Raw genomic sequence first — 26,606 nt, forward strand, 5'->3', positions numbered from 1 at the left:
TCTAAGCTGATTCACATTCTTACAGCCAGCTTTCGTCAGCGTACAAGAAGAGACCTTCGATACTGCACTGGCTGCACTTATAGCATTGGTGATTGTACTCTTTGTTGGCTCTGTCACCTTCATCGTGGTTTGCTGCTGTCTACGACACTGGTAAGCTCTTACTCTAACTTTTTTTTTTAAATGTCATTCCTCAAACAATCCTTCCTACTGTGTGCATTTGGTGTAGTTCATGAGACAAGCAAGAGATGGGTCACACGAACACAGCAGTAAAACAAATTACAAAAAAATGTAGTAGGAATTTCTTGCACCTTGTATAACTATTTTTTTTTCTCTTGTTCTACACAGGGTCATCGCTGCTCCCAGTGACCTGAAGAAGAAGGAAGCTCTAATAAAGAAGGAAATCATTGATGATTTGACCAACACAACAGAAAATCCACTTTGGATTGAACAGTAAGTAAATATCGTTTTATGTTCTTAAGCCAGAATAATACTGTAGGTGAACTGAAAACAGCCAAGTGGTTGATGGGCTGGCTTCTTGTACCAAAGATCACAAGTTCAATCCAGGCAAAAGGTAGGCAAATTTTTGAAAGCGGAGAAATCCATAGAGTGCGTGCCAAAATCTTGAGTTCTATTTCAAAAATATCCGCGGCGCTCATACGGAGTAAGGCTATACGACTTCGTTCATGGCAATCCAGCCATCGAATGAGGACGTTATGGAGGTTATATATTTCTTTGATTTCATAACAAGTTACTACTAAGTATTTACACTGAAGTGAGAAATTGTGGCCAATGACTATTATAACATAGTTTATTTTTTCCAAGACAATCTATTAAATTAACGATAAATTCAATAATTATTAATAAAATTAATGCTCCTCTGCTACATACGGTGGCATTGATTAGAAATATAAACTTTACTTTTGCTGTAATGTGCACCCTCACATTTAGAATTAAACAAAAAACAAAATTATATCACGTGGTATGAATTATTTGATAAGGTACATAACCTGAATCTTACCTTTTGCATCCAGATAACATTGTCAGTCCTTTTATTTTTCTATAAAAATTTCTGAGTTTTGTTACGTATTTAATTAATGTTAAAATTACTGAGCAAGTGACCGTGTGGTTAGGGTCATGCAGCTGTGAACTTGCATTCTGGTTCGAACCCCACTGCCGGCAGTCCTGAAAATGGTTTTCCGTGTTTCCGATTTTCACACCAGGCAAATGCTGGGGCTGTACCTTAATTAAGGCCCCTGGTGCTTCCTTCCCACTCCTAGCCCTTTCCTGTCCTATCGTCGCCATAAGACATATCTGTGTCAGTGCAACGTAAAGCCAATTGTGAAAAATAAACAAAAAATTGTAAAGATTACAATTTCTTCAAATGTATGGGTTTCAGTTCTAATTCTTTTCTTGACCAGAACTTCCACATTATAGCCTAATAATTTGGAGAGAATAGCACTAAACAAATGAAAACACCAGGGAACAGTTATACCATCATGCTAAATTTCACTACATCTTCAGCAAGCTTATTGTCATTGCAATAAAAATATTACTACATCTTCCGCATAATAATACCATAGTTGAAGTCCTTTGGTAGTACGCAAGAAAATATTTAACTTCTAGTTAGCGAAACTGCAGCCTACGTATCTGGCTGAGTTTAATAAAATATGACAATTATCTTATTATGTATATATATTTATTATTTTCTTTTACTTCTCATAGTAAAATTGTTAGATTACTTCATTTCAATCATTTTGCTAAATCCCGTATTTCTCCAAATCCAAGACTACTTTTTTTTCTCTCAGAATCTCATGTGAAAAATCAAGGGTTGTTTAGCATTCGCGACTTGACAGTAAGGAACACCACTGGCAGCTACAATGGGAAGGGAACCATGATTTTTCCCTTTACCCCCCCCCCCCCCCCACGTGCACATAAAACTCGACCTTCAAAGTCGATCTTTTTAGGCCTATAGGCTACATCGCTAGTCACAGCAACCAATTGTACAGTGCCTCTGCGTAATGTCACTGGTTCTCTGGAAATAATGAAGAGAGAATGACATTCTACTTGCCGGAAGACAGACTCGCAGCGCGGGCGACTGGGTGAATACATTGAAAAAAAAGGTCCCCTATTAGCCTCAACAAAAATGTTTCTCAAATCGGCAGAATGGCATCAAAACATGCGAGCCTTTGAATTCTTAGAAAGGCCATGGCTACTCAATGGCAGAGTTCTAACATGTCTGCTGCACCTGACACTTAGTAAAATTAACAGTTTTACAGACAGCAGGAATATTTTCGTGATGGATCGTCGTATTGGAAAGACACGTGGAAGAGGTATTGCCGGCATATTTTTGACGGGTTCTCATCAATATTATGCTGTCAATTCTAAGTTAATGGTTATTAAACATGCGAAAATGAAGAATAATTGTGCAGCTGCAAGAAAATTCGACATAACAGAAGCCATTGTTCGGCATTGGTGCGAAGACAAGGATAGTCTAAAAATGCGTACTATACAAGAAAGGTATTCACATGATTTCGCAAAGCAGTTTTTAAGTGCCGAGTTATTTATTTAAGGAAAAAGTCGGGGTCATCTTACAATCAAGGTCATCTTGGATTTGGAGAAATAAGGTAATTCTCTTAGGAGAAAATGAACTCCATATAAAATAGGCTATATGGTTTGCTACAGGAATGTACTTTTCCAACAAACACATATTGAAATTTTGTCCATAGGAGGCACATTATTCACTTTGAAGCAAAATTGATCTGTAAAGACTCCATTCTCTCGAGTGGCAATTTTAACAACTCTACTTTTCAGCTTAGTATAATGTTCTACGACCTTATAGGAAGCAGCATCTAACAGTTGAAAAAATTATTTTGTGTTCAGAAAATCAATTTCAATACCGTTTTTTCTGTTTTTCAGAAAACTGAAATTATACGAGGAACAAGAGTTGACTATGCAGGTGTTCTGTGAGCCCGAAGGTCCAGGTTCTTCCCCTCCACAGAATCAGCCAATTGAGCGTCGTACAAGTGTAGACTTCTCACAGGTAAGGTGTTAGCTGTACCTTCCCATTTTAGAGTAGGATTATTCTATATAAATCTGTTCTTCATTAGGAATTTATTTTAACAAGAATACTGCTAGAAACACAAAAGTACAAGGACAGTCTCCACATCTTCCTAGATTGCCATCAAGATGACCCTTCGATGAGTATGATATAACAAGGCTTTTCAGTCTGTCAAACACACAGCAGCACAGCAGCCAGCAACACAGCACGAGTGTTGATGCCTGCCCTCCTGATGAAGCTGAGAAGCAGAAACAAGCTCATCGGGGGCCAAGTAGTAGTACTGTGGTTGATGAGGAGGGAGAATTTATTTGAAGACAGCTGTGAATGAATATGTGGAGATCATCCTTGTCCTTTGTGTTTTTATGTTTGTCCTCGTCTCCTCTTTCTGCTGCCTCTAGTGGTGGTCAGTGCTCTCCCTCGAGACTGTTTCTCCTGTGCTATGATAGGTGTGTGACACCGAATAACTAAGACCAAAAACTTCATGGTATACCATCAGCAGTTAAAGCGTGAAATAATGTTCTCATATGTAAACGATATGTCGATACATTTTGTCGAAAGCCTGGAAAAGTAGTACATGTTCAACTATGTGCGTCTCTTAATACCATTAACGAAAGTGAAAACAGAAAGTCGGTATCTTAAATGGCTCACAAATTATTTGAGGTGGACATCTTAGCTGAATGACCCTGTATAAATTGTTAATTTGTAGATAGGATGTACCGTACACCTACCTGGATCCATCGCAATTGTTGTTGACACGGTAGCTTATTGTGCTGCAGGCTGGTAAGGGGGTGTTCTAATAATACTGATATAAAAGGTCCGTTATTGGACATTATAAAAAAAAGAGAATACCATCTGGTGCTGCCATCTGGTGGGAGTTTCCACACTACATGAAAAATGCTTGAACCTGAAATGTTTTGATATAAGTACGTCTAAGTTGGACGTCATCCAAAAATTCGTGTAACAAACTGTGTGACGGAAGTGTAACCTAGAAACTGTGCAGGCCTTGATGTCAAGTATGAATGGATGATCAGATAATGTTACCTAGCGACTGCACTGGCCATGTCTCACGGCTGACGGTCATAATGTTGTTTGCTGCAGTCTACATTTGTATTTTTTTTTTTTTTTTAAGGAAGATATCTTGAATGAAAGTGACACTGCTAGGCTGAAAGAGATTTTAGACGATTCTGGATTGGAAGAATTGGGAAACCTGTCAGTACTATCTGCGTTTGACGAGAAGTTGCAGCAGCTTGTAGGTTCGGCGTGAGTAACGGATACTGGACTCTTAGCAACAAACATTAGTTGTGATAGGAAGTGCGAGCACTCTGAAAAAGTTGCATGTTCATTATTAGATTGTTAATTATGTAGTAAAGTGAAAATCCTCAGCCTGTTTCCAGTCATTTGACCAGGTCAGGAATGGAATGAATGAAGCCCCCATCTAGCGGCGAGAATAGGAATTGTGCCGGCTGCCAAAGCCTGTCGCAGTCCTGTGGGGCAATGATTAATGAATGGCAGATGAAAAGAAATGATATTGGAGAGTGTTGCTGGAATGAAAGATGACAGGGAAAACAGGAGTACCCAGAGAAAAACCTGTCTCACCTCCGCTCTGTCCAGCACAAATCTCACATGGAGTGACCAGGATTTGAACTACAGAACTCAGCGGTGAGAGGCCAGCATGCTGCCACCTGAGCCACGGACGCTACTCATTATGGAATTTTCACAGTAAATGTGTAACTAAAACACAATTGCATTACCAGTCTGGAACTTAAGAGCACACTTCAGTTTGCAAGAATCACCACGGATGCAACGGGTGTTTATTGTCAGGCCTTGAAACTTGAGATTGGCACATGCGCAGCAGCCGTACTTAACTCCTCATGCCCCTTACCCCGTATCCACACAACTTCTCGTCAAGACGACCATAGTAGTGGGAGAATGTTCCTAATCATCATCTTATTCTTGTTCTGAATTCACCACTTTCACTTCCTCCGTAAGATACATAAATCTGATAACACCGAAATATAAACAACCAAACATATCAAGTGTCACTGGAAACATATCATTGAATTTAGGCTTAACCTACCATCAGATTAATAATATGTGTAGAATGAAGGTGCACAAATATTTTTTCTAATAATAATTATAACATACTTAATTTCTTTATAGAATTATTGATGTTCATATTTCTTCAGACTTCTCCATACATTCTGAAAGAGCAGACTTTAAGCTTTATAAATAGGAACAATAATAGTTTTCTTCTTTATCTTGTTAGAAGTACTGAATTCTTGAAAGAAAGAGAAAGAAATCCAGTCAGCATCGCATGCGAGCATCTGCAAACTTGTGCATGAAGGTATTTCATGATTATGATTGTGTTTTTTTGGAGTAACAGCAAATCCAGGCCTATGACCTCAGTGTTAGGCCCCCTTAAACAACAAGCAATAGCAAATCCTAATTCATGAAATATTGTTGCTCATTAATTTCATATTTATCCACGATGCTACCTGGGAGCTATACTCTGGGTACAGTACTAACATTATGCCTCTTTCCTAGGTTGATAACACGTATGCTACAATCCAGCATCCACCACGGCAGAGCTCGGAAGACTTGGGAGATTATGCCACCTTGTCAGGAGGCGGAGCTGCCCGTCACGGGGGCAGTGCGCACAGTTCGGTGCGAGGAACACCCAGAGATGTAAGTTGACATTTCTTTTATATACGTCCATTCCTTGTTACCATATTCACACTTTTTTCATTTATTTAAATCCTATACAGAATAACAGGAACTATGAAGGGAACATACTTTTCATTGATTTAGGTAGCTTGAAATAAAAACTGGACAAAGATAATTAAATGTGACATCACTTTTATTTATTATAATATACAGGATCAATTGAAACAGACCGGTGTCTAGAAACTTAAACTACACATATTGGGTAACATTCATCATATATGTGTGTGCATATGAAAAGGGACCACATGTCAGGTATTGAGATAAAGGTACTGTCGTGTTCCATAATATGTAACTAAAATCATGTAATTGAATTGAATGCTCCCGAAAAAAAAAATTAAGGCCATAAATTAGCATGTAATATTACAACATAAGATTTCATAACTTTTCAGCAGAGCTGTTTAAAAATGTGATTACTTTATGACACAAATAACTAGTAAACTACTCCCATGTTATTCTGGCGTTTACATTTTCATATTCACCGGTATTCTGGTGTAGATCCTGTCTAACGAATATTACCAAAAGATATTATTTACAGTCTAATTTTTTCATGGAGATCTATCTATCGATGCTAAGTCTCTGAGGTTTCATGACTTGCAGAAGGTCACTGAAGACAACTAATTGCAACACTACTGCACTTTACAAAAATTATCACATACCTTGCCAGCGTAAGACAGGAATATATTATTTATGTTGAAGCCTGCGTTTTGGGCATATGATATGAACTTTCACCATCTGGCCCCGATGTCCTACCTCTCCACAGTAGCTGCAGGTGGGTCGAGACCTCTTCTTTGGGGGAGAATTTTCTGGGAGATGGTGGTTTTCTCTTCTGAGCCTCATTTTTTCTTTAGGCATTACACTTTTTGAAGAAAATTATTGGCAGAAGAGGAGAAACAGAAGCCGGTTCCGTAAGATTTTTACGTGAGTTGGTTGGTCCGAGATCGTCTGTCTATCGATGCTAAGTCCTTGAGGTTTGATGACCAGCAGAAGGTCAGTGAAGTCAGATGGTGGATCTTCTGGAAGGATGGTGTAGGGTACTTCTTCAGAAACTATGGGTTGCTTTGTCCACACTACACCAGCGTGCTCTTTGATATACACAAAGTGATGTATCTGGGTTATTGTGGAACTTGTTTTGCCACACATATGTAGCAATTGTTACATTTCCGGATTTTGTGTCAACAGCGACAGGAATAAGAGAGATAGAATCTTGACAACGTTTATTACATCTTCAATAACTGCACTTTCATTCTTCTGGAATGCTCTCTTGAAACAACCAAAATACAAATCAGGTTGAAATTTAGTGTGTCCCACTGGCAAAAATGAAATTTTGTAACGGCTCTTCTTTCCTGTTGAAACCGTCCAGGCTTCTCCAGCCCTACTAATTTAATAATATCATTTTACGCGATATCATTTGATATCAAGTTTATCCGCCATCGGCGATTATTTGTAATAACATATTTATTCAACGTCAATCATTTGTAATCAAGGCTTTTTTTGGAATCATATTGTATATATGATAACATCGTTTTATTATTAAAATTATTATACCGGGCGAGTTGGCCGTGCGCGTAGAGGCGTGCGGCTGTGAGCTTGCATCCGGGAGATAGTAGGTTCGAATCCCACTATCGGCAGCCCTGAAGATGGTTTTCCGTGGTTTCCCATTTTCACACCAGGCAAATGCTGGGGCTGTACCTTAATTAAGGCCACGGCCGCTTCCTTCCAACTCCTAGGCCTTTCCTATCCCATCGTCGCCATAAGACCTGTCTGTGTCGGTGCGACGTAAAGCCCCTAGCAAAAAAAAAAAAAAAAAAAAAAAAAAAAAAAAAAAAAAAAAAATTATATTATGTAGGATAAGAATTCATTATGTTGTAAATACGGTCAATATGTTGAGACATAGTTGTTTTCATTTCATCTCATGTTTGTGTATACGGAGGGTTATTCTTGAAGCTTGGGATTTTGCGTTAGTCATGGGTTTATTTTATGACCAAGGCTAGTAAACAGCGACCCGTGCGCGAGGCTTGCAAGCTAGTCAGCTATATCTTCGCCACGCCTTCTGGACTTGTCGAGGAAGGGAAGGGGAGTTGATGCTTCGATCTATCGAATCAGATACTTCGTTGTATATGAGTATTGAGATTGAACTGTTACCAAGAGTGGGGGTGAGCCCGGATATATAGTGATTCTCACCACGAGAACGGCACCTAACTAAGTACAACTTCTGCTGTGAAGCTAACATCCTAACGAGATACTCCATCACTAGTACTTCTACTGTGAACATCTGCTTTGAACGACGTGATTTGATTTTGAAACAGTGTGTGGTCGCTCCGCGACATAGTTACTTTTGTACAATGTGTTGTCGCTTCGGTAATGTTATCGGATCTACGAGAAACGAAACAAGCTTATGGCTTGTGTGATATTCAGTAAATATTGTGGACGAAGAACTATGTTTAGTTCAAGTCTACGGAATTTGGTACAAGTCTGTACCGTATAAATAGTATAGCTCAGTTGGATTGAGATTTCTACTAATATGGAAAAATTCATATCTCTGAATTTTCTCCTCATACGATCAACGCTGATCAGTTTTTACAAGTGTAGGGCCAATGTCTAAGTTAAGGACTAGGCAAGTAGGGAGTGTTAGTCCAGATAGCCCGTACCGTATCAGAGAAGGAAGGAAGGATGCCCATGCAGCAAAGTCTACATCGAGAAGAAGAGAACGAGTAACCACGGAAACCAGATGACGTCAACGAAAGCTGCAATTGGTGAGCTTCAATTAGATAAAGCAAGCAATAGTAAATTCAGTAAATTCTAAATCCCTCCACGCTTTAAGGAAACTTTTCCGATTCATCTCATTTTTTTTGTATAATAAATTCATTTGTATTTAATATTGCGTTAATTTTCTTTCTTAAGCGATCCTTAATGGTTAATTATTTAAAATCCTACCCCTGTGATTTAAGTATAAGTCTCTATGCTAGTAAATATAAATTTTGGTTTACAGTCTTATTTAAAACTGTAACCATGGCGCCCAAACATTACATAGAGAAATGGGGAACCATGGAATGTTAATTGTTTCTATTTGCGTGGCAATTTGCGGGCAAGCCACGAATAGTTTATTTAATATTCATGTGTCCCAAGATAATAACTTTCATCTCCCCAAGTGTTTTTTGCTGAGGAGGGAACAGTTACACTGTCATAACTCTCCACATGAGGTATCTCATTAAGATGTTTTTATTTTGCCCAACACAGTTATCAGCATGGAATTCTAAATGCTCCTCACCTAATGAAAAATTATTTTTTTCCTCCTCATCCATAAGTGACAGTATACAGTGGCCTCAACCGTCTGAGCCACTCAGCCTGGCTATTATTACAGTTTGATTGCTTCTACAAGTCATACAAAGATCAGTCTTCGGTTTCTGAACTACTATGTTGCCTGATGAAACACCAGGATGAGAGTGGTACAGGAATTCTCTACAACTGTCAGAGTATACTGTATGAACGTACTTGTTAGACATGCTGGTTGGTAGAAGCACGAGACCTTTTCTTCGTTTTGTAGGGATCCGGCCTGGCGTGACAAGTGCATTTTGTTCACTGAAATTATTCATAAAGTTGACTACATGTTTACGATCATCAAAAGGAATAGATTTTATCTGAGAAGTCTTTAATACGTTTCGGTGAATTTTAGGCTGCACCTCTTCTTTCTTAAATTGTTCCTTTTAAATTTTTTAGCCTCTTAGAGCCACAGGCAAATACCAATTGAAAGAATGACTGACACACCTTCTGTCCTCTGAGTTTTGTAGGTTTCTTTCCTGTCATTTTTTTTCTCTTAGTAGCTGTCGTCATTGGCTGGGTTCGTACTAAAGCATTCATCACACCCATAGTTAACATGTGGTGGTGATTGACATGTTCTCCACAACTGTAATCCAGTTCCTGACATTCTATTCTCAAAGAATGAATTAATGAAGCTTTTGGGAAAAAGACCAGTGCAATTTCTTGTACAGCCACAACCCTTGTTTACAAATTATTTAACCTCCTCTGTATATTCAGAGGATGTTTGAACTTTGGGAACATCATGTAGAGCACTTACGTCCGCATCAGGAGATTCCTCCTACAACTCGTCTGTTGTGGAAATTACAAAAGGTTCACTTTCCTCAAAATCACTATCCTCACCAGAATTTTTACTTTCAAACTCGAGGGGTGCACTGAAGTAGTCTGAAATAACATTCAATAGTTCTGGCAGCAAGTCACTGTCTGCGTATTGTTTTAAAGCTTTTACAATATCATGTGGTGCACCATTAGGCCCTGACATAGTGAGAATTATTACTCACCTAAACTATTTGAAAACTTTTTAATAAACTTAAATCACAGCTATATGAATAATAAGGAAAACATCACACTTCTCCACACTATGAAATATACTGAAAGACTGCATCGATATTTGAAATGTTTGGAGCATACATGTTTATGAAACCTATTACCTTTAAAAGTACCCAGCTAGGATTTATTCATCATAAGATAAAATGTTCGGCTCCATGGCTAAATGGTTAGCATGCTGGTCTTTGGTCACAGGGGTCCCGGGTTCAATTCCCGGCAGAGTCGGGAATTTTAACTATCATTGGTTAATTTTCCTGGCACGAGGGCTGGGTGTATGTGTTGTCTTCATCATCATCATAATCTCATCCTCATCACAACGCGCAGGTTACCTACAAGTGTCAAATCAAAAGACCTGCACCTGGCGAGCCGAACCTGTCCTGAGATCTCCCGGCACTAAAAGCCATACGCCATTTCATTTCAAAAGATAAAATATCTGAGTCATCTCATGTTTGTGCAGCTGTGAGCGGAACCTTGCTTACGACAAAAAAGTGGTCCCTTTTCTTAGTATCAAATAAACCTCATATTTTAGCAGTGGATATTGTCAGAGGGCTTTTAAATTCACGCAGTGAATAGATTATGGTCTAAGCAATACATAGGCATCAGAAACAAAAATTCGACATTTTACACACTTGAGTGGTTTTTTACAATTATTTCATGAACTGTTGGCTGAGAAATGGTCCCGTTTCTTATGCACGCACACATATATCAAAATGACAACGTAATGATTACAGTTTGAGACAGTATACAGTAGTGGCGTCCAGAATTCCGCATAGTGTGCAGTGGTCCACACAGTGTGCGACTTTCAATCACTGGCCAGCACAGTTCCTTCTCCATTTCTGTCAGTCTTTCCTTCACCATATCTTTATGCAGCTATGATGTCTCTTCACCTTTCACAACTTAAGAAGATAGGTGTTGTTAATTTTGCAATAGAAATTATGAGAAAACCAAAATTATTCTTCACAGAATATTAAGTTTGTCAGTTACCATCCAAATTGTATCGTGTGTGAAGAGACTAAATTCTGGCATCTCCGAAAACCATAAAAATAGTTAGTGGAACATAGAAAAATATGCAAAATATATTTTTTACAAAAGTAGAAAATTATAATTGTGCCACATAGCATACAAAAAACAAATTGACTAAATAGAATGGATATTTGTATGTTTCTACATTGGCAAACATATATCTAATTTTACAAAATAATAAAACTAGCAAATATATGCTAATACACAAAGTAGAAATTGCTGTTTTTCTTTTAATTAGTCTTGTTTTCAGGAACCATAAAATCAGGTGGAAAAAAAAAAAAACGTGGCCATAATTTATTGAATAATCCCTTGATCCTTCCCGAATCAAGCACGAGTGGACTTATGACGGATTGACAAGATTGAGCGCTGCAGCCTACATGCATCTGCACCTGCACCTTCTTCTCTGTCACCAGAAAAGTCTATAAACTTGACCATATTAATGGCATATAGTGGTCCGTATTGACTACTTACAGTGACAGTCTCACTACACTCAAAATCAAGAAATAATATGATCTGCCATGTCAATACTATACACAAACATTCTCTTCTTCAGCAAAAAAAAGGATTTACCAAAGTCACAATTAAATGATATCTAATGAATTTTACATAATCAAGTCATTGTGATTGTTTTCTCAAAACATGTACAAATAATACATATTAAACAGTTTTTTGTATATAGTGTTGATATGGCAGATCATATTATCTCCTGTTTTTCAGCATAGTGAGATTTTCACAGAAAAAACTATCTCGAGCACACCAGCTCCTTCCCCAGCACACTCTCTTTGCCCCTCCATTGATAACTCTGTTTCACAAAGCTACCACACATGCGTATGTCTGTGTGCTTTACACACTGTGAAGCAGACTGGACTCTGCTGGTTTACAGATAAACACCCCCATCGTTCAGGCACCCGTCCCCATGCTGAAAAAGTTGCTATATATCTCCCACAAGGAAAAATGCTAGCTGCTGGTTAAAACACTCTTCAACAGCATCGAAAACCACTTGATCAGATGGTTTTTCTTCAGGGTTTTCTTCAGCTGATCAATGACATGTCTGTCACAAGGGGAGAGATCTTGGCTGTAAGGCTGGTGATCCACTATTGTGTTTGCAGCATGTTGACATGATTACTGTTGAACACAAATATTACTTCAACCTCGTCTGTTTAGCAGGTGGACGCTTCAAACGCCACGTTCTGAACTGTGTTGCTACAAACACCATACCATGCAGTGCAGTCAGCTCTTGGCTGTACTGTCAGTTATTTGCAGTTATTTCAATTGAACAGTGTTATCTTCAACTTATTATTTTCCTGTAGGTGCATGGACAGCTACTCCAAACCAACACACATTATGCTATTATGTGCAATCCTCGGTCCTTGCCGTTGACAGTGAAATTCTACATATGTGGCGTTGTAGTTTGTTTCTTGATGTTTTAGTTCATAAAATGCTGATTTGGAGAACAGGTGAGGTCTTTATTATTCAGGTTGCATTTGTTGTTGTGTCTTTATTTGAACCATGGAACACAGCGGTGAGTCAGGTGGTTGTTATCTGTACTAAATTCTATGAATTTAGTTAGCAGTTTGCCACTCAAGACTGTTATGTAAGTTATTCACTGTATAACTAAAAATAAAGTCATACAAGATACTCTTTAATTTGTAATCATGCGTTTATACTGTCCTAAGTCTTTTTTCATCGATTTGTTCTATTACATACCGAGACACACAAGCTACAGTCAGGTAACAATTCCTATGATCTCGCTAAATAAAGAGGTTACCTTCTTGCCTCCCCTCATACTCCATAGACAAGCGGATTAGTTAGCAAGCAAGCAAGAAACAAACCTGAACTAAATCAGACTGTTGGTGAAAGAAAAAAAAAACTCCTTGCAGTTGCAGAGTAGGCCTTGACCTACAAGTGGCCACGGCTAGTCCGAGATCTGGCAGCTCTACGCTCTGATTGGCCAACCGAGCAGAGGACTGGTGGGCATGGCTCTACCATGGCCCGAACACCTCGTGCATTTGGGAGACATAGAGGGGCTGGTCCCCACCGTACAGCACCAGTTACTGGAAACTTAAGACTTCCACATTTGTGTGGTATTTTCAAGGTTTCATTATTGTTTAAATAGATAGGTCTTATCATCTTTTCTCTGACTCTTCTTTTTACAGAAGTTTTATTTAAATAATTTTGCCATAAAGATTTCATGTGCCTTTACTTCTTTTGTTTGCAGATGTATGAAGGAACCCTGGGATTCCAGGGGTCGACATTCCAAGTCCCAGAGCAGGCTCTAGGAGGCAACAGTTTGGATCCATATCGACCCAGAACAGCTCTCACTATCAATAAGGATGGACAACCAGAGTTTGTGGCTGAACTTATTTGATAGGCAGGTAAGGATGCAACTTAGAAAAGGCACTCTGCAAAATACAGTAAAACCTCATTAATTCAAAGTCCTTGGGATGCAAAAATCGGACTTCACATTACGTGATTTTGGAAATGTATCCAACAAGGTTCATTTACATTATTCAAATAATGCACCTGGATAAATGACTGGCAAACATAACCTCACGCAACGAAAAGAAAAAGAATGATTAAAAATGGGGACAAATTATGCAATTCCCCTGTGTAAGTGCTTTACTGTTTGTGTTTTTAGATGCCTTGTACTTGCACATAAAGTGGCTGATGCCCTTAAAACATAGTATCTTTTCAAACTTTCCTATGATGAGGGAAGGAAGTCTCTCGCTTCCGACTCTTCCGTCTGCATTGCAACAGAGTAGTGACCCCACGCTTCTACGATTTTCTGGCCTGGCACTTCTCTCATTTAAAACCATAAGTCCGTTTGGGCTCGGCATTGAAAAAAGAAAACGATCCAGTCTCACCAGCAAGGACAATATTGTTTGGTGCGTACGAACTGATTACGAGCCACTCTTTTCCGCCAACTGTCGGCATCGCCAGTGTTCGCGGATTATTCTTCTCCGCACACTGCCTGGTAGGTGACATTGTGGTGTTCCTTAAAATGCTGAATACAAAAGAATTAAGATTCCAGTCGACCTTAGCAACTGTGAAGCACACTGTAGTCATGCTGAAGTTCGTGAAAGTGCGGAAAGCTACCCCTGCACGTTCCGGAAGACTCTTTCCTTCTATCATGACTAAGAGAAATTTTGAATTTAAATTACTCCGTAAAATACTATATTTTTACAATGTAAAGGCAGTTTTGAATTTCAAGTCTGAATTTCAGTAATGGGACCGACATTGTTCTTCCAATTAAGAATTATCCGTATTTCGAATTAAACAATTTAAATAACATGCAAAACTGTACCTCCTGTTTCTGGGGACTAGAGCTTCTTTGAATTAGGCGAGACTTTGAATTAAGTGATTTCAAATTATCGAGGTTCTACTGTATATTGGTGTGTAATTATATACATTTTTTTTAACCTTTCTCTGTGTTAAGTGGACAGTTCAGATGCTGGTTGGATCTTGGGTATAGGGAAGCTCCAAAATCCTAAAAGTATATTTCACATGGAAGTGTGTTAGGGAAGAGCAATGCATGAACATTACAAGCAGGTCACAGTAGATGCAGTACAGTAAAAACTTTTTTTTTTTTGAATTTGCTTTATGTCACACCGATACAGATAGGTCTTATGGCAGGGATGAGATAGGAAAGGCCTAGGAGTGGGAAGGAAGCGGCCATGGCCTTAAGTAAGGTACAGCCCCAGCATTTGCCTGGTGTGAAAATGGGAAACCACGGAAAACCACCTTCAGGACTGCCGACTAAAACCTCATGTCGATCAAAACTTGCAACTGAATTTTTATAAAGAAATTTTGAAGTTATACTATTTACTGTGTGTATGAAATGCACAGTTTATGTACAATATGCTCTTATTCTAACTTGCTTTCAATTTCAACACTTTATGGGCAAAATATAAGGGTAAAGTGGAAGTCTTCCCAATGAATAGCAGATCAGACAAATGCATGAAGTCAATTAAACTTCCTATTTAATAGTTATAGAATGGTATATACGTTTTTACCACAAATTATACAAATTCAGGGACTTAAGTTTCAACTTTGAATAAAATCATCCTCAGCTTACAAAAATTACAGGAAGGCTGTTTCCACAAAAATTTGTGGTGAAAAGGTTTATCATTACTCTACAGTGAACTTACAGTATGTTTTCATAACACATGAATGCTAAACATTTACCAAGGATCCAGAGTGATCTTAACTTAAAGCTTTTCAGTCTGTTTAACAAGAATGTAACATTTAGAACACCACCACATACCTGTAAAACCATTTACTATATTTGATTGACATGTTTCATTCTATGACGATATCCTCAAATTCTAACAAATTACTTTTAACCATGCATATACAGGGTGAAGCGAAATTCGCGCGCTCGGCATCGCAGCGCGATTCCTCACATGCCAGCAATTAAAAAATGTCCTCGGGGTTGAGGCGTACGTTTTTTATTTCGTAAATGTAGTCCAGGTGGTATGGTATCTGGCATCTTAATCGTCAACAGCGATTGCAGCGGGTCCTCTAGAAACCATTTGCACTTACATACTACGATCCTAGAAATGGACGAACATTCGTTTTTATTGGTCAGCTTTGAAAGACGGCCTTTCCACGTCGTAGGTGTGAATGTATTCGCACCAATTCATCTACCAGATGCGTTACAACGTGTTCAGCGTTACTAAATTTTATAAATGTAGGATACACGTGACCTAAGAAATGGTGTCTTACTGTATTACAGTATGTAATGTGTGATGGAAATTAGCAAATAAAAAAGCGCCTCAACCCAGGATCGAACCCTAGACCTCCTGCATGCTAACCCAAAACTATCTACTGCACCAACTTCACAGCATGGCTAATAAGTGCTGACAGAGGTAGTTACCCTACATGTGTTTACAGTGTTGCCAGATTGCCACTCTTCAATGTTCTTTTTCTGCCGGATATACTCGCAGGACGATCTTTTGTGAGAGATATTTTTTTTATTGCTAGCATGTGAGGAGTCGCACTGCGACGCCCGAGTGCGCGAATTTCGCTTCACCCTGTATATTATATTAAGGGGCTGCCTGGCCAAGGCGGTAAAGGTGTCCTCGGTGCACCTAGAAGGACTTGGGTTTCATTAACATCAGGAAGTCAAAAATTTATGAAACGAGATTTCCACTTCCAGAGGTGCACATAGCCCTGAGATTCACTCACCTTACCCCAAAAATAAATATCAGATTAATTCCTGGGGGCAAAGGTGGTCAGGCATAGAGCTCACCACTATAATAATAATTTTGTGTGGCTATATCTAGCCGAGTGCAGCCCTTGTAAGGCAGACCCTCCGATGAGGGTGGGCGGCATCTGCCATGTGTAAATACCTGCATGTTAATGTGGTGGAAGATAGCGTTATGTGTGGTGTGTAAGTTGCAGGGATGTTGGGGACAGCACAAACACCCAGCCCCCGGGCTATTGAAATTAACCAATGAAGGTTAAAATCCCCGACCCAGCCGGGAATCGAACCCGGGACCCTCTGAACCAAAGGCCAGTACGCTGACCATTCAGCCAACGAGTCTGACAGCTCACCACTGCCTTACCAAGTGCCGAGGTTATGGATAGTGAAAGCCTTTACTTTCCACCCCTCCAAGAACCTTCATTGCCTGTACAAAGATGGCTTTCTTTTTCTAAATATTACATACAAAATTGTTTACGGTGCAAAATATATCAGTGCTTGAGAATTGGTGATAATAAAAGTTATGAATGCCTTTGTTGGCATTTAAGTAACTTTGAGATATTTTGTTTACTTATTCACATCTAAATTTGATGCGGACAGTTCGACTAAGCCCAGGTTAATTGCTTGCCATCTTGGTTTATTAACCTACTTGTCTGTGGGGGATTACAACTTTTATTATAATTTGGGTCCACCTTATTCAATACATAAAAATTGTTGCGTAGATTTAATTACAACATATATTTCAAACAGTACTAGTTTCGATGCCCATTTGCGTCATCATCAGCTGATAGAAGTTTGTAGAAAAATTGACAATTATATAATGTTTATCAACGTCAAAATGCACAATTTGAAACCATATTAACATCATGAAACTGTGTTAAAAATATACTGTCTCTAAGTTCATATTAATTTAATTGTTAGTGGGATGCGAGGAGAGGCAAGAATATAATCTCGTTATTCAGGGGAGACATGGGAGAGCTACCTGGCAGTGGCTTATTTGTCTTGGCTTTTCATAGAATAAATGCTTTGGGTGGAATAAATGTGCGGTTATGAATTAAAGAGTACCTTGTATGACTATTTTTACTGATACCATAAATAACCTACATAATGGTCTTGAGTAGCAAACCGCTGAGTTTTTCATATAACTTTAGAGCTTTTCAGTTTGTTGAAAACAACAATTATAACACACATTGTCACTGTGCCTCGAAAAACAGCTATGTGCCAAAATGACAATTTTTCTGGAGAAGCATGAAACATTATCAGTTTTCATACAAATGGCTAAATGTACGTGGAAACTGTCTTAGTACGTAGATTTCTGCAGAGAATATTATTTACTCAGGATTTATGGAACATGCTCTAAAAATGCAATTTTTTTGTTTTGTACCTGTGCGGCACATAGCAGATTTTACAAAGGAAGATATTTACCGATTTGAGAAAATCAACTTAATTTTAAAAATATGCGTACATATTCTCATTTATGTCGACAGATTCTTGAAAATGTTCAAATCACATATTTAGTAGAATGGACTACTTTTTGCACAAGAAAATCATTGTTTTCAACAGCTTCTCAATTAAAATAAATTTTGCAGAACAATTATATAGAACTTAGGTTTGAAAAGAAGATTCCACCTTCCAGTACTCAAATGTATTGGATAACCTATACAATTAAATACATATGTTTAGCTTAATATCTCATAATTTCTATTAGTACATGTTTTGTTCCTTTTTTGGAATATCTTCAGCTAAGACAAAAAAGTGTACATAACAAAATTGACACAAAATAGACAAAACATTAGATGATAAAATCATAGCTTAAAAATATTTAGGTTCAACACTGATAAGAATTGGATTTAAAAAATTAAAAAAGGGCTATAGTGATATTATGTCCGTGAAAAATTATGTCTACAAGTGAGGTGCGTTTATTGTGTGTTATCTTCGACTTCATTTGCTTCGAGGAAGCAAATCTTTCCAACACTGTCATGTAGATTAGTAACACTTACAGTGAATAAATTCAAGTATTGGAAGGTGGAATCTTCTTTTCAAACCTAAGCTGAATAATGCTAATATGGTATTTTACAATGATACTAATGAATTGAAACAATTATATCTCCATAATTTTATTCATAATTCAAGCTGTATAATTGACAAAATGAAATGCACTTCTTTATTCTGAACCAAGAGAAGTCTATGTTCAGATTGTTTGAATAAATGCTGCTGTAGTGAACAAGACATTAATTCATGAATCACTGCTCAGATTTTCAGTAATCTTCACATTAATATCACAAAATTTTGAAAATGTAATACTTGAAATAAACAACACAAAAATGAAACAAACTACAACAAAGCAGGACATTGTGAACACTGGATGTTGGCAATTCTCACAACAGTCTAAGTAATGATAATCTTTATGCAAGAACATTTTCAAACGTAGCAGACTGTCTTATTTTGACTTTTCAGTAGTTTTAAGAGGCTGATGAATGAGTGGCTATGGCTCGCTTCAACTTCCTTTCTGCCTTCTCTGAGGCAGAACTTGCCAGTAGAACACTTTGCCATTCCTGTGAAGACGTTTGGTGGTAGCTGTTCTTAAACTTAGAAGAATTTGCAGTCCAGGTACTGAAGAGTTGTGTCTTTCTAGCTGCTTCTGTCTTCGATAGATAATGTGCAGGTGAATAGATTAGAGTGAATAGACAATCAAATTTAGAGTGGCCACTATCAACGTCCATCATTGTGTGATCTCCTTCTACCACTTTTCCCACACCTGTGGAGTCGCGGGTGCAAGCTGTGTCACACAAGTGGCCTTGGCCCTGTTTTATGGCCATATGCCCTTCCTGACGCCAACGCTATCATTATTGCAGATTTCTGTTGTGGTTGGTAGTGTGGTGCGTTGTCTGAATATGAAGAGGGGAGTGTTGGGATAAATACAAACACCCAGTCCCCGAGCCAGAAGAATTAATCAGACGCAGTTAAAATCCTTGAACCACCGGGAATCAAACTTGGGACCCTCTGAATCGAAGGCCTCAATGCTGACCATTCAGCCAATGAGTCGGACGTGGATCATTATGCGATCTTTTCCTAATATAATCTGATCGATTTCGATGCTTAGTTCGGCTGATACGTCTGACACAGCACTCACTAGAATCTTATTTTTATTATGATATTGGCACTCATCAAAAAAAGAGGACCGAGTTTGATAGCTGGAGTCGCTTAAGTGCGGCCAGTATCCAGTATTTGGGAGACAGTAGGTTCGAACCCCACTGTCGGCAGAAGATGGTTTTCTGTGGTTTCCCATTTTCACACTAGGCAAATGCTGGGGCTGTACCTTAATTAAGGCCACGGCCGCTTCCTTCCCACTCCTAGCACTTCCCTGTCCCATCGTCGCCATAAGACCTATCTGTGTCAGTGCGACGTAAAAAAGAAAAGCAAAAAAGAGGATGATTTTACTATGGCAGCTAGAGTTGTTCTCAATGAAATTTATGATGCAAAAATAAAAATGAACGTATTTTGTACTTTTAACATAAAATCTGAAATTATGAATTTGAAGCGTTTTGCTGTAATACTTTCCGAACCAGTAGTTTGGGGAATAGCAGAATACTGCGGACATCCATAGATGCAACAAGTATAGTTTCGGACGTGGATGATTGCTTGTTCCTTTGCTTTACGAGCTTCCCCTTTCTTTTGTACATGAACATCGAACTCTTCCACTGTTACATTACAGCTACTGTCTTACCAAATCAGATTTGAACTTTTCTGAGCCGATTTTGTCACTGTCTTGTGTAAATCCTCTTTCCACATTTTCTGTTGATTCTTCCTTCTCACTGTTGCTGTAGAAAGGTTTTACCCAATCATCAAAACTATCCTTCTTCAAACCTGTAGTGGCTAGAAGAAAGTTTTTGCAAACCCTCACTTTCCGTCCATCCTCTGTTGGTAAATAACAGTCGTAACCATACTCTTTCTTCGGAACGTCAATATTTTTATTTCTTCTCCTTAAAACTTTTCGGTAAATCACCAGCCCACGTACATATGCCCTCTTTTGATCCCACGAGTTGAAGCCCCAAATAGTTTTGTGAATCTTTGTTCTCTGATTTTCACCAATTTCTCTACACCTATAACTCCTCGCATTTGACTTTTTACCTTCCTTGTGTGAACACGTTACTGGAAGTAATTTACGCTCTGCGCGCTCGACTACAAGGTACATGTTGTCTTGGAACTTTTTACCCTGGTATTTCTTCCCGTGGAGCCTCAGCATTTTGTTCAGTTTATCAGAATTCTTCTTGTGTAAGAAGTCGTTTTTGTAATTTTGCTCGTTATCTTCTTGTCTTTCTTCCGTAGTTTCTCTTGAGTTTTCGGAAAAACCATAAGCAGTGGGAAGGACAATGCAGTTGTTATCTGGAATTCAACATTCATTGTCAAAGACCTTGGAAAAATAAAATAAAAATCAGATGCCTGAACTTAATTTAATGAAAATACATACCTATCATAATATCATTTGATCCATCATTATTCCTCGTAGCTTCAAGTTCCTCCTGCACCAGCCTTTTTCCTCTTCTTTGCATCGTGCAGAACTGAAGGCTTGATAGTTTATGGCTGTCGAAAATAGCAGAATTCCATTATTGATGGAGACTTTATGGTATTATTTAGAAGATACTTTGCTGCCCTTGATGATAATGCAGTAAAAGCACTATTCGTTTGTTGAAAAAGCGCTATATGTCAATACAACGTACAGTGTTTCTATAGTGGCATTTACTGGAAAATCGGCAATGTGCCGCTGTTTTCATGAAGCAGATTAGGAATCAATTTTAACGGTGTTATATATAGCGGTTTTTATTTTTCTGTTATTGCAGCGAAACCACTGAGTATTCACATATCGTATTATAAGATACAGTTTCCAACAAATTTCCACTGTCTTTGCACCATATATTGCATTTCCTACCAAAGTATCACATAGCACTTTTTCAAGGTGCAGCGAGGATATAACACTATAACATGCCTACAAAAAAACCACACACTGTTAAACAAAGAATGTCATGTTTAGTTTGAGAAGAACGTCCTCAAATTCTATCAAATCACTTTAAATTGTGCACGTATGTTTGCAATAAATATTGCTTTCATTGCATAAACTTGTCGATGAATGTGAATTGGTGATGTTAAGAAAAAGGGGGAAATTGCAATTGTAGTCCTCCAGTGCCTTACTAACGTCGATACAGTTTTCTGTACTTACTAAACTGCTGATTGTCAGTTACCTCCAGCGGTTGTGTTTGGAGTGAAGCCAGTTCCCTTGCTCCAGTCGTGGTTGCTATGTAGAGGGGTGAGGGGAATTCTGTAGGCAGTAACTCAGTTCATATGGGAGGGGAAGTTCTGCTATATTTTTGTTTATTAGAGGGTAAATACAGGGTGGTCAGAAACAATGTGAACCAGGTACATGAATTCGCCTGCGAAGCGATCTGATTGACTAATTTCAGCAGCTGATAAAATTACAACGGCTCCAGATAACAAATTTGTTTCAAATGATTTATCACTATGACCAACCCTCTAACACTTATATACCCAGTTCATGACATTTCCGACCACTCTGTGTAAGATAATTTTGATGGCATAAAAGTATGAAACTGAATTAATGAGCATCTTGTAAGACATTGTTAGTGAAAAATAATAATCTACTAAAATGTCTTGAGTGCGTAAACTTGTCGATTTAATAAAGATCAGAATATCCTAACCCAGATTCCAGACATTAATTAAATTAGCCAAATTAGCCTAGCGTGGGATTCATTAAGTACTAATGCAAAAAGAGTGAAGTGTTATTTAAAAAAATTCCGCTCTTCTCTGCTACTTAATTTTAGAAACGTGTGTGATCTTCGGGGATTTTTTGGGTTATCCCTTTCTGCAGTATAAATTTCTATAGCTTCTTTAATGTCAAAATATTTGCTTTTATTTTTTATGTTTAAAATTTTTAGATGAGCATTGATATCTGTGAAATGGTGCGAGTTGTCATGTGCGTGCCCTCCAAAGGCTGAATACAGATTATATCTACAGTAATCACATTTTTGTGTTATTTGTATCTGGTGTGGAAATGACATTCTGTTTGGCCTATATATGTGGCAGTGCACTGTGGTTGGTGACATCTGAGTTCATTAACTCTTGATTTGGAGAAAAGGTCTTTTTGTTTAGGTTGCATTTGCTAATGTGCTGTTCATTTTAAAGGCTACTTGTTGACCTTGTGTTAGGAAAATATTAGCTGTTTTGTGTGTGTTCTTTGTTCACATAGTTCAGGGCATTGTATTTTTCTCTTTCATGTTCGGTTTTTCTGTTGTTTTTCCTTTGTTTATTTATTTAATAATTCAACTATCGTGTTAGGAGGAGGGTGGTTGTCTTTCACTATTTACTGAGCTCGATAGCTGCAGTCGCTTAAGTGCGGCCAGTATCCAGTATTCGGGAGATAGTGGGTTCGAACCCCACTGTTGGCAGCCCTGAAGATGGTTTTCCGTGGTTAATTATGGCCACGACCCTTCCTTCCCACTCCTAGGCCTTCCTTGTCCCATCATCGCCATAAGACCTATCTGTGTTGGTGCGACGTAAAGAAAAATAGCAACAAACAACAACAAATTGTCCCCAGTTTTACATCCTGGGGTACACGAAATTCCCTGTACTTGCGGTAAGGTGTACATCGGCCAAACATGCTGGTCCACTGGTATCCGTATCAAGGTACATGAACGTAATATTCGTCTCAACCAGCCAGGCAAATTGGACAAATCGGCAATAGCTGAGCACCCTCTATTGTCGGGTCATGATGTAAACAATTTTTTACATATATATATGTTCATGGTAAACTGAATTGTTAAGAGTCCGAGAATGTTCTTATAGAACAAACCATTCTACTTAGTACTTGTACATATGTGTAAAATGTGAACAAAGTGTGATATTTGTATTTGCAAACTGAAAAGCTTTTCACCTAAGTTAGTTGACTATGAAAAAAGAATGGCTTCATTCATTAAATAAAACTGAACATTGCACATTTACAGTGTGTTCGAATTAAATACGAATAAACAGCTGTACGGGAAGCACCCATGAAAAGTTCTGACAAACTGATTCTGGTTTCATACAGATTTTCATGTTTTTTGTTGTTGGTTTCTTTTTTGTTTTCCTGTCCTTTACAGAAAATTGGATACAACAACAGTCCACTAAGCGAGTACATTTTTTGCCATTATGAATTCTCATTGTAATGGACTTCTGCTGTAGGTCACTATTACAGTAACCCACAACATGAAGTATCCATGTTCATATATGTGAACAAAAAAACCATAAAGAAAATATTGGGCTTTTTCTTAAAGAAATAGTGTTTGACATTTAGATTTAGTAATCCTGTATTCTGGAGCCTCTGAGGCTTTGCGGCAGCGCACCAGCCTCTCACTGCTGGGTTCCGTGGTTCAAATCCCAGTCACTCCATGCGTGATTTGTGCTGGACAAAAGTGGAGGCGAGGTAGGTTTTCCCCGGGTACTCTGGTTTTCCCTGTCACCTTTCATTTCAGTGACACCCTCCAATATAATTTCGTCTGTCAGTCATTAACCATTGCCCTAGAGAAGTGCGACATGCTTCGGCAGCTGGCACAATTCCTATCCTCGCCGCTAGAAGGGGGCTTCATTCATTCATTCATTCATTCCGGACCAGGTCAAATTACTGGAAACAGGCTGTGGATTTTCATTTTCAATCCTGTATTCTAACTACTGTAAGCATTGCATCAACAACTTTAAAAAACTAAATACATTTAATGCTTTCTTGTAACTGAAACTTATGAGATAGTTTCTACAGTTTTAACTCTAGAAATGGCCATACATTCATTACCAGAAATTTTGCTAATCTGAAATAAGGTGTGCCACTTTTATTTCAGTTAACAGAAATATACTGTGGTTACCGGTATATAAAAATTGAAAAGCTTAGCACAGTTGGGCGGGGTAATACGGAAATCTACGTTAAACCAAGTCTGTAAGTCTGATTTTGTGATCATAGCTATGGGGCCTCCAGTTTTAGATGAATGAGCCACTTTCAGAGCCTTTTCACTTAATAAATTCTGCATGTTGTAGTCAGGATAGCTTGCTTGGGTCCCATCATTTTTTGATCAAAACATTTTGAACTTTTCTTGTAATGGAGAAATATCCCCATAGCAAATGTTTGATATGTTTAATTGAACCTTGTTATTAATTTCAACTGTTTTTCTTTTCCAGGCCATTTGCCTCATTGAAGAAGATACAGTGGAAGGAATAGCAAATAGTATTTATCTATATTGAGATATAGATACCTATTTTATTATGAGAATATTGTTTGCTACATTTGTAAATGCTACAACTTACCCTACTGACAAGATTCACTCAAAATATAAAAATTATAAAACAAGAAAAAAATTCATAGAATATGAAGAGAGAAGAACAAGGTGATGATGACGATTGAGACAGTGGAGAAACATTCTTCAGGAAGAAAGTGATGAAAGTTTATATATACATACACATTTTGAATTATGAGGACAGTGATTTAAACGAGTTTTTATACTGTTTTACACCTCCTTTGACAGGAGGTTTGTTACCACAGGAGATTGTTGCCATAAAGACATTTTATAATAAAAGAATTAACATTTGTTTCTTTTGTACTTGTTGGGAAAGTTAATAAACTGACTGATGAGAAAATCTATACCATTCCTATTCGAAAACAGTAAGTAGCAATGCAATAAGTCTAGCTTGGGGAGGTGACTAAAGATTTCCAGTCTTAACCATTCACTGAAACAACCAAGGCTGGGAATGAGGGCGATAATCTTCCACCTGCAAAGAGACTAACAAAAAACCCTTTTCCTCTTGCTCGATCCGCCTGGCCAGCAAGTGCAACAACATTGTACCACCTGTCTCGATACAGGGAAGTTCAACTTGCATACCCGACCTGTACTTAACTACTCCAACTTATTTGTCTACTAATGTCATTCCATGGCATCCCTCAACTGACAGCTCAGAACATACCATTTAGTTGAGCATCATTTCCTTTCTCCCAAGTCTTCCCAGCCCAAACTTTGCAACATTTTCGTAATGCTACTCTTTTGTAGGAAATCATCAAGCTGCTTTTCTTTGGATTTGTTTCCAGTTCTTGAATCAAGTAATCCTGGTGAGGGTCCCATACACTGGAACCATACTCTAATTGGGGTCTTACCAGAGACTTATATGCCCTCTGCTTTACATCCTTATCACAACCCCTAAATACCCTCATAACCATGTGCAGAGAACTGTACCCTTTATTTACAATCCCATTTATGTGATTTTCCCAACGAGATCTTTCCTTGCATTAACACCTAGGTACTTACAGTGATCCCCATAAGGAACTTCCACCCTCATCAATGCAGTAATTAAAACTGAGAGGATTTTTCGTATTTATCAAACTTATAATCTGACTTTTAATCCCGTTTATCATTATACCATCTCAGAACATTATCGAGCATTTTGCAATTGCTCACAATCTTTTAACTTATTTATTACTCTGCACAGAATAACATCATCTGCAAAAAGCCTTATCTCTGGATCCACTTATTTACTCATATCAAAAAACAAGGTCCAATAATAATGCCTTGAGGAATTCCCATTATTACAGGGTCAGATAAAGCTTTGCCTACTCTAATTCTCAGAGTTCTATTTCCTATAAATATATCCACTCATTCAGTCACTCTTTTGTCTAGTCCAATTGCACACATTTTTGCTAGTAGTCTCCCATGATCCACCCTATCAAATGAGACAGGTTAATCTCAATACAGTCCATTCGACCTCCTGAATCCAAACGCAAGTCCTATCTCTGAGAGGTACTAAATCACACACTTCAGTATGTTTTAAGTCCAACATTCAAAATCAAACCAAAATTCTCAAAAATTTAATTAACTTCAATAAAAGCTGCAAATAACTTGCTGCACTGTGTCACACTTAACGTCCTGTACCGTCCCATCCCATCCCCCACCTGCCCCCCCCCCCCCCCCCCCCCACACACACACACACACACCCCCCTAAAGTAGGCAAAAGTAGGAGAACCACACAAAGGAGTCCTGTGCATCCCAAACCTATTCTCGGCACAAATGACTCAGCATAAACCAATTGCAAACTAAGTTAAATATTATGTACAAAAAAGGGGAGATGCATTGATAGAAGGGGTGAACAGCAAAAGATATTCACACAACAATAGGAAATTAAAGTAGGATAGGTACAAAGGCGTAATACACA

At 38.3% G+C, this 26,606-nt stretch overlaps 2 protein-coding genes across 3 annotated transcripts in view; one reads left to right on the forward strand and one right to left on the reverse strand.

Moving 5' to 3' along the window:
• The window catches only part of Cad87A (cadherin-87A), a 656,540-nt gene extending 631,493 nt beyond the window's left edge, over positions 1 to 25,047 (forward strand). For both annotated transcript variants that reach the window (XM_067154818.2, XM_067154819.2), the window contains 6 exons: positions 26 to 150; positions 346 to 450; positions 2,917 to 3,040; positions 5,603 to 5,743; positions 13,386 to 13,542; positions 24,588 to 25,047. In XM_067154818.2, the coding sequence (XP_067010919.2) occupies positions 26 to 150; positions 346 to 450; positions 2,917 to 3,040; positions 5,603 to 5,743; positions 13,386 to 13,535 (645 nt within the window). In that variant the 3' untranslated portion in view covers positions 13,536 to 13,542; positions 24,588 to 25,047. The remainder of the gene's footprint in view (positions 1 to 25; positions 151 to 345; positions 451 to 2,916; positions 3,041 to 5,602; positions 5,744 to 13,385; positions 13,543 to 24,587) is intronic.
• LOC136882268 (uncharacterized) overlaps positions 18,483 to 26,606 on the reverse strand; it is a 46,663-nt gene continuing 38,539 nt past the window's right edge. The window contains exons 3-4 of the mRNA XM_068229515.1: positions 20,842 to 20,954; positions 18,483 to 20,756 (exon numbers count right to left, since the gene is read on the reverse strand). Coding sequence (XP_068085616.1) covers positions 20,086 to 20,756; positions 20,842 to 20,954 — 784 coding nt within the window. The 3' untranslated portion in view covers positions 18,483 to 20,085. The remainder of the gene's footprint in view (positions 20,757 to 20,841; positions 20,955 to 26,606) is intronic.

The sequence above is a fragment of the Anabrus simplex genome, chromosome 10, assembly GCF_040414725.1.
Source record: "Anabrus simplex isolate iqAnaSimp1 chromosome 10, ASM4041472v1, whole genome shotgun sequence".
NCBI lineage: Eukaryota > Metazoa > Arthropoda > Insecta > Orthoptera > Tettigoniidae > Anabrus > Anabrus simplex.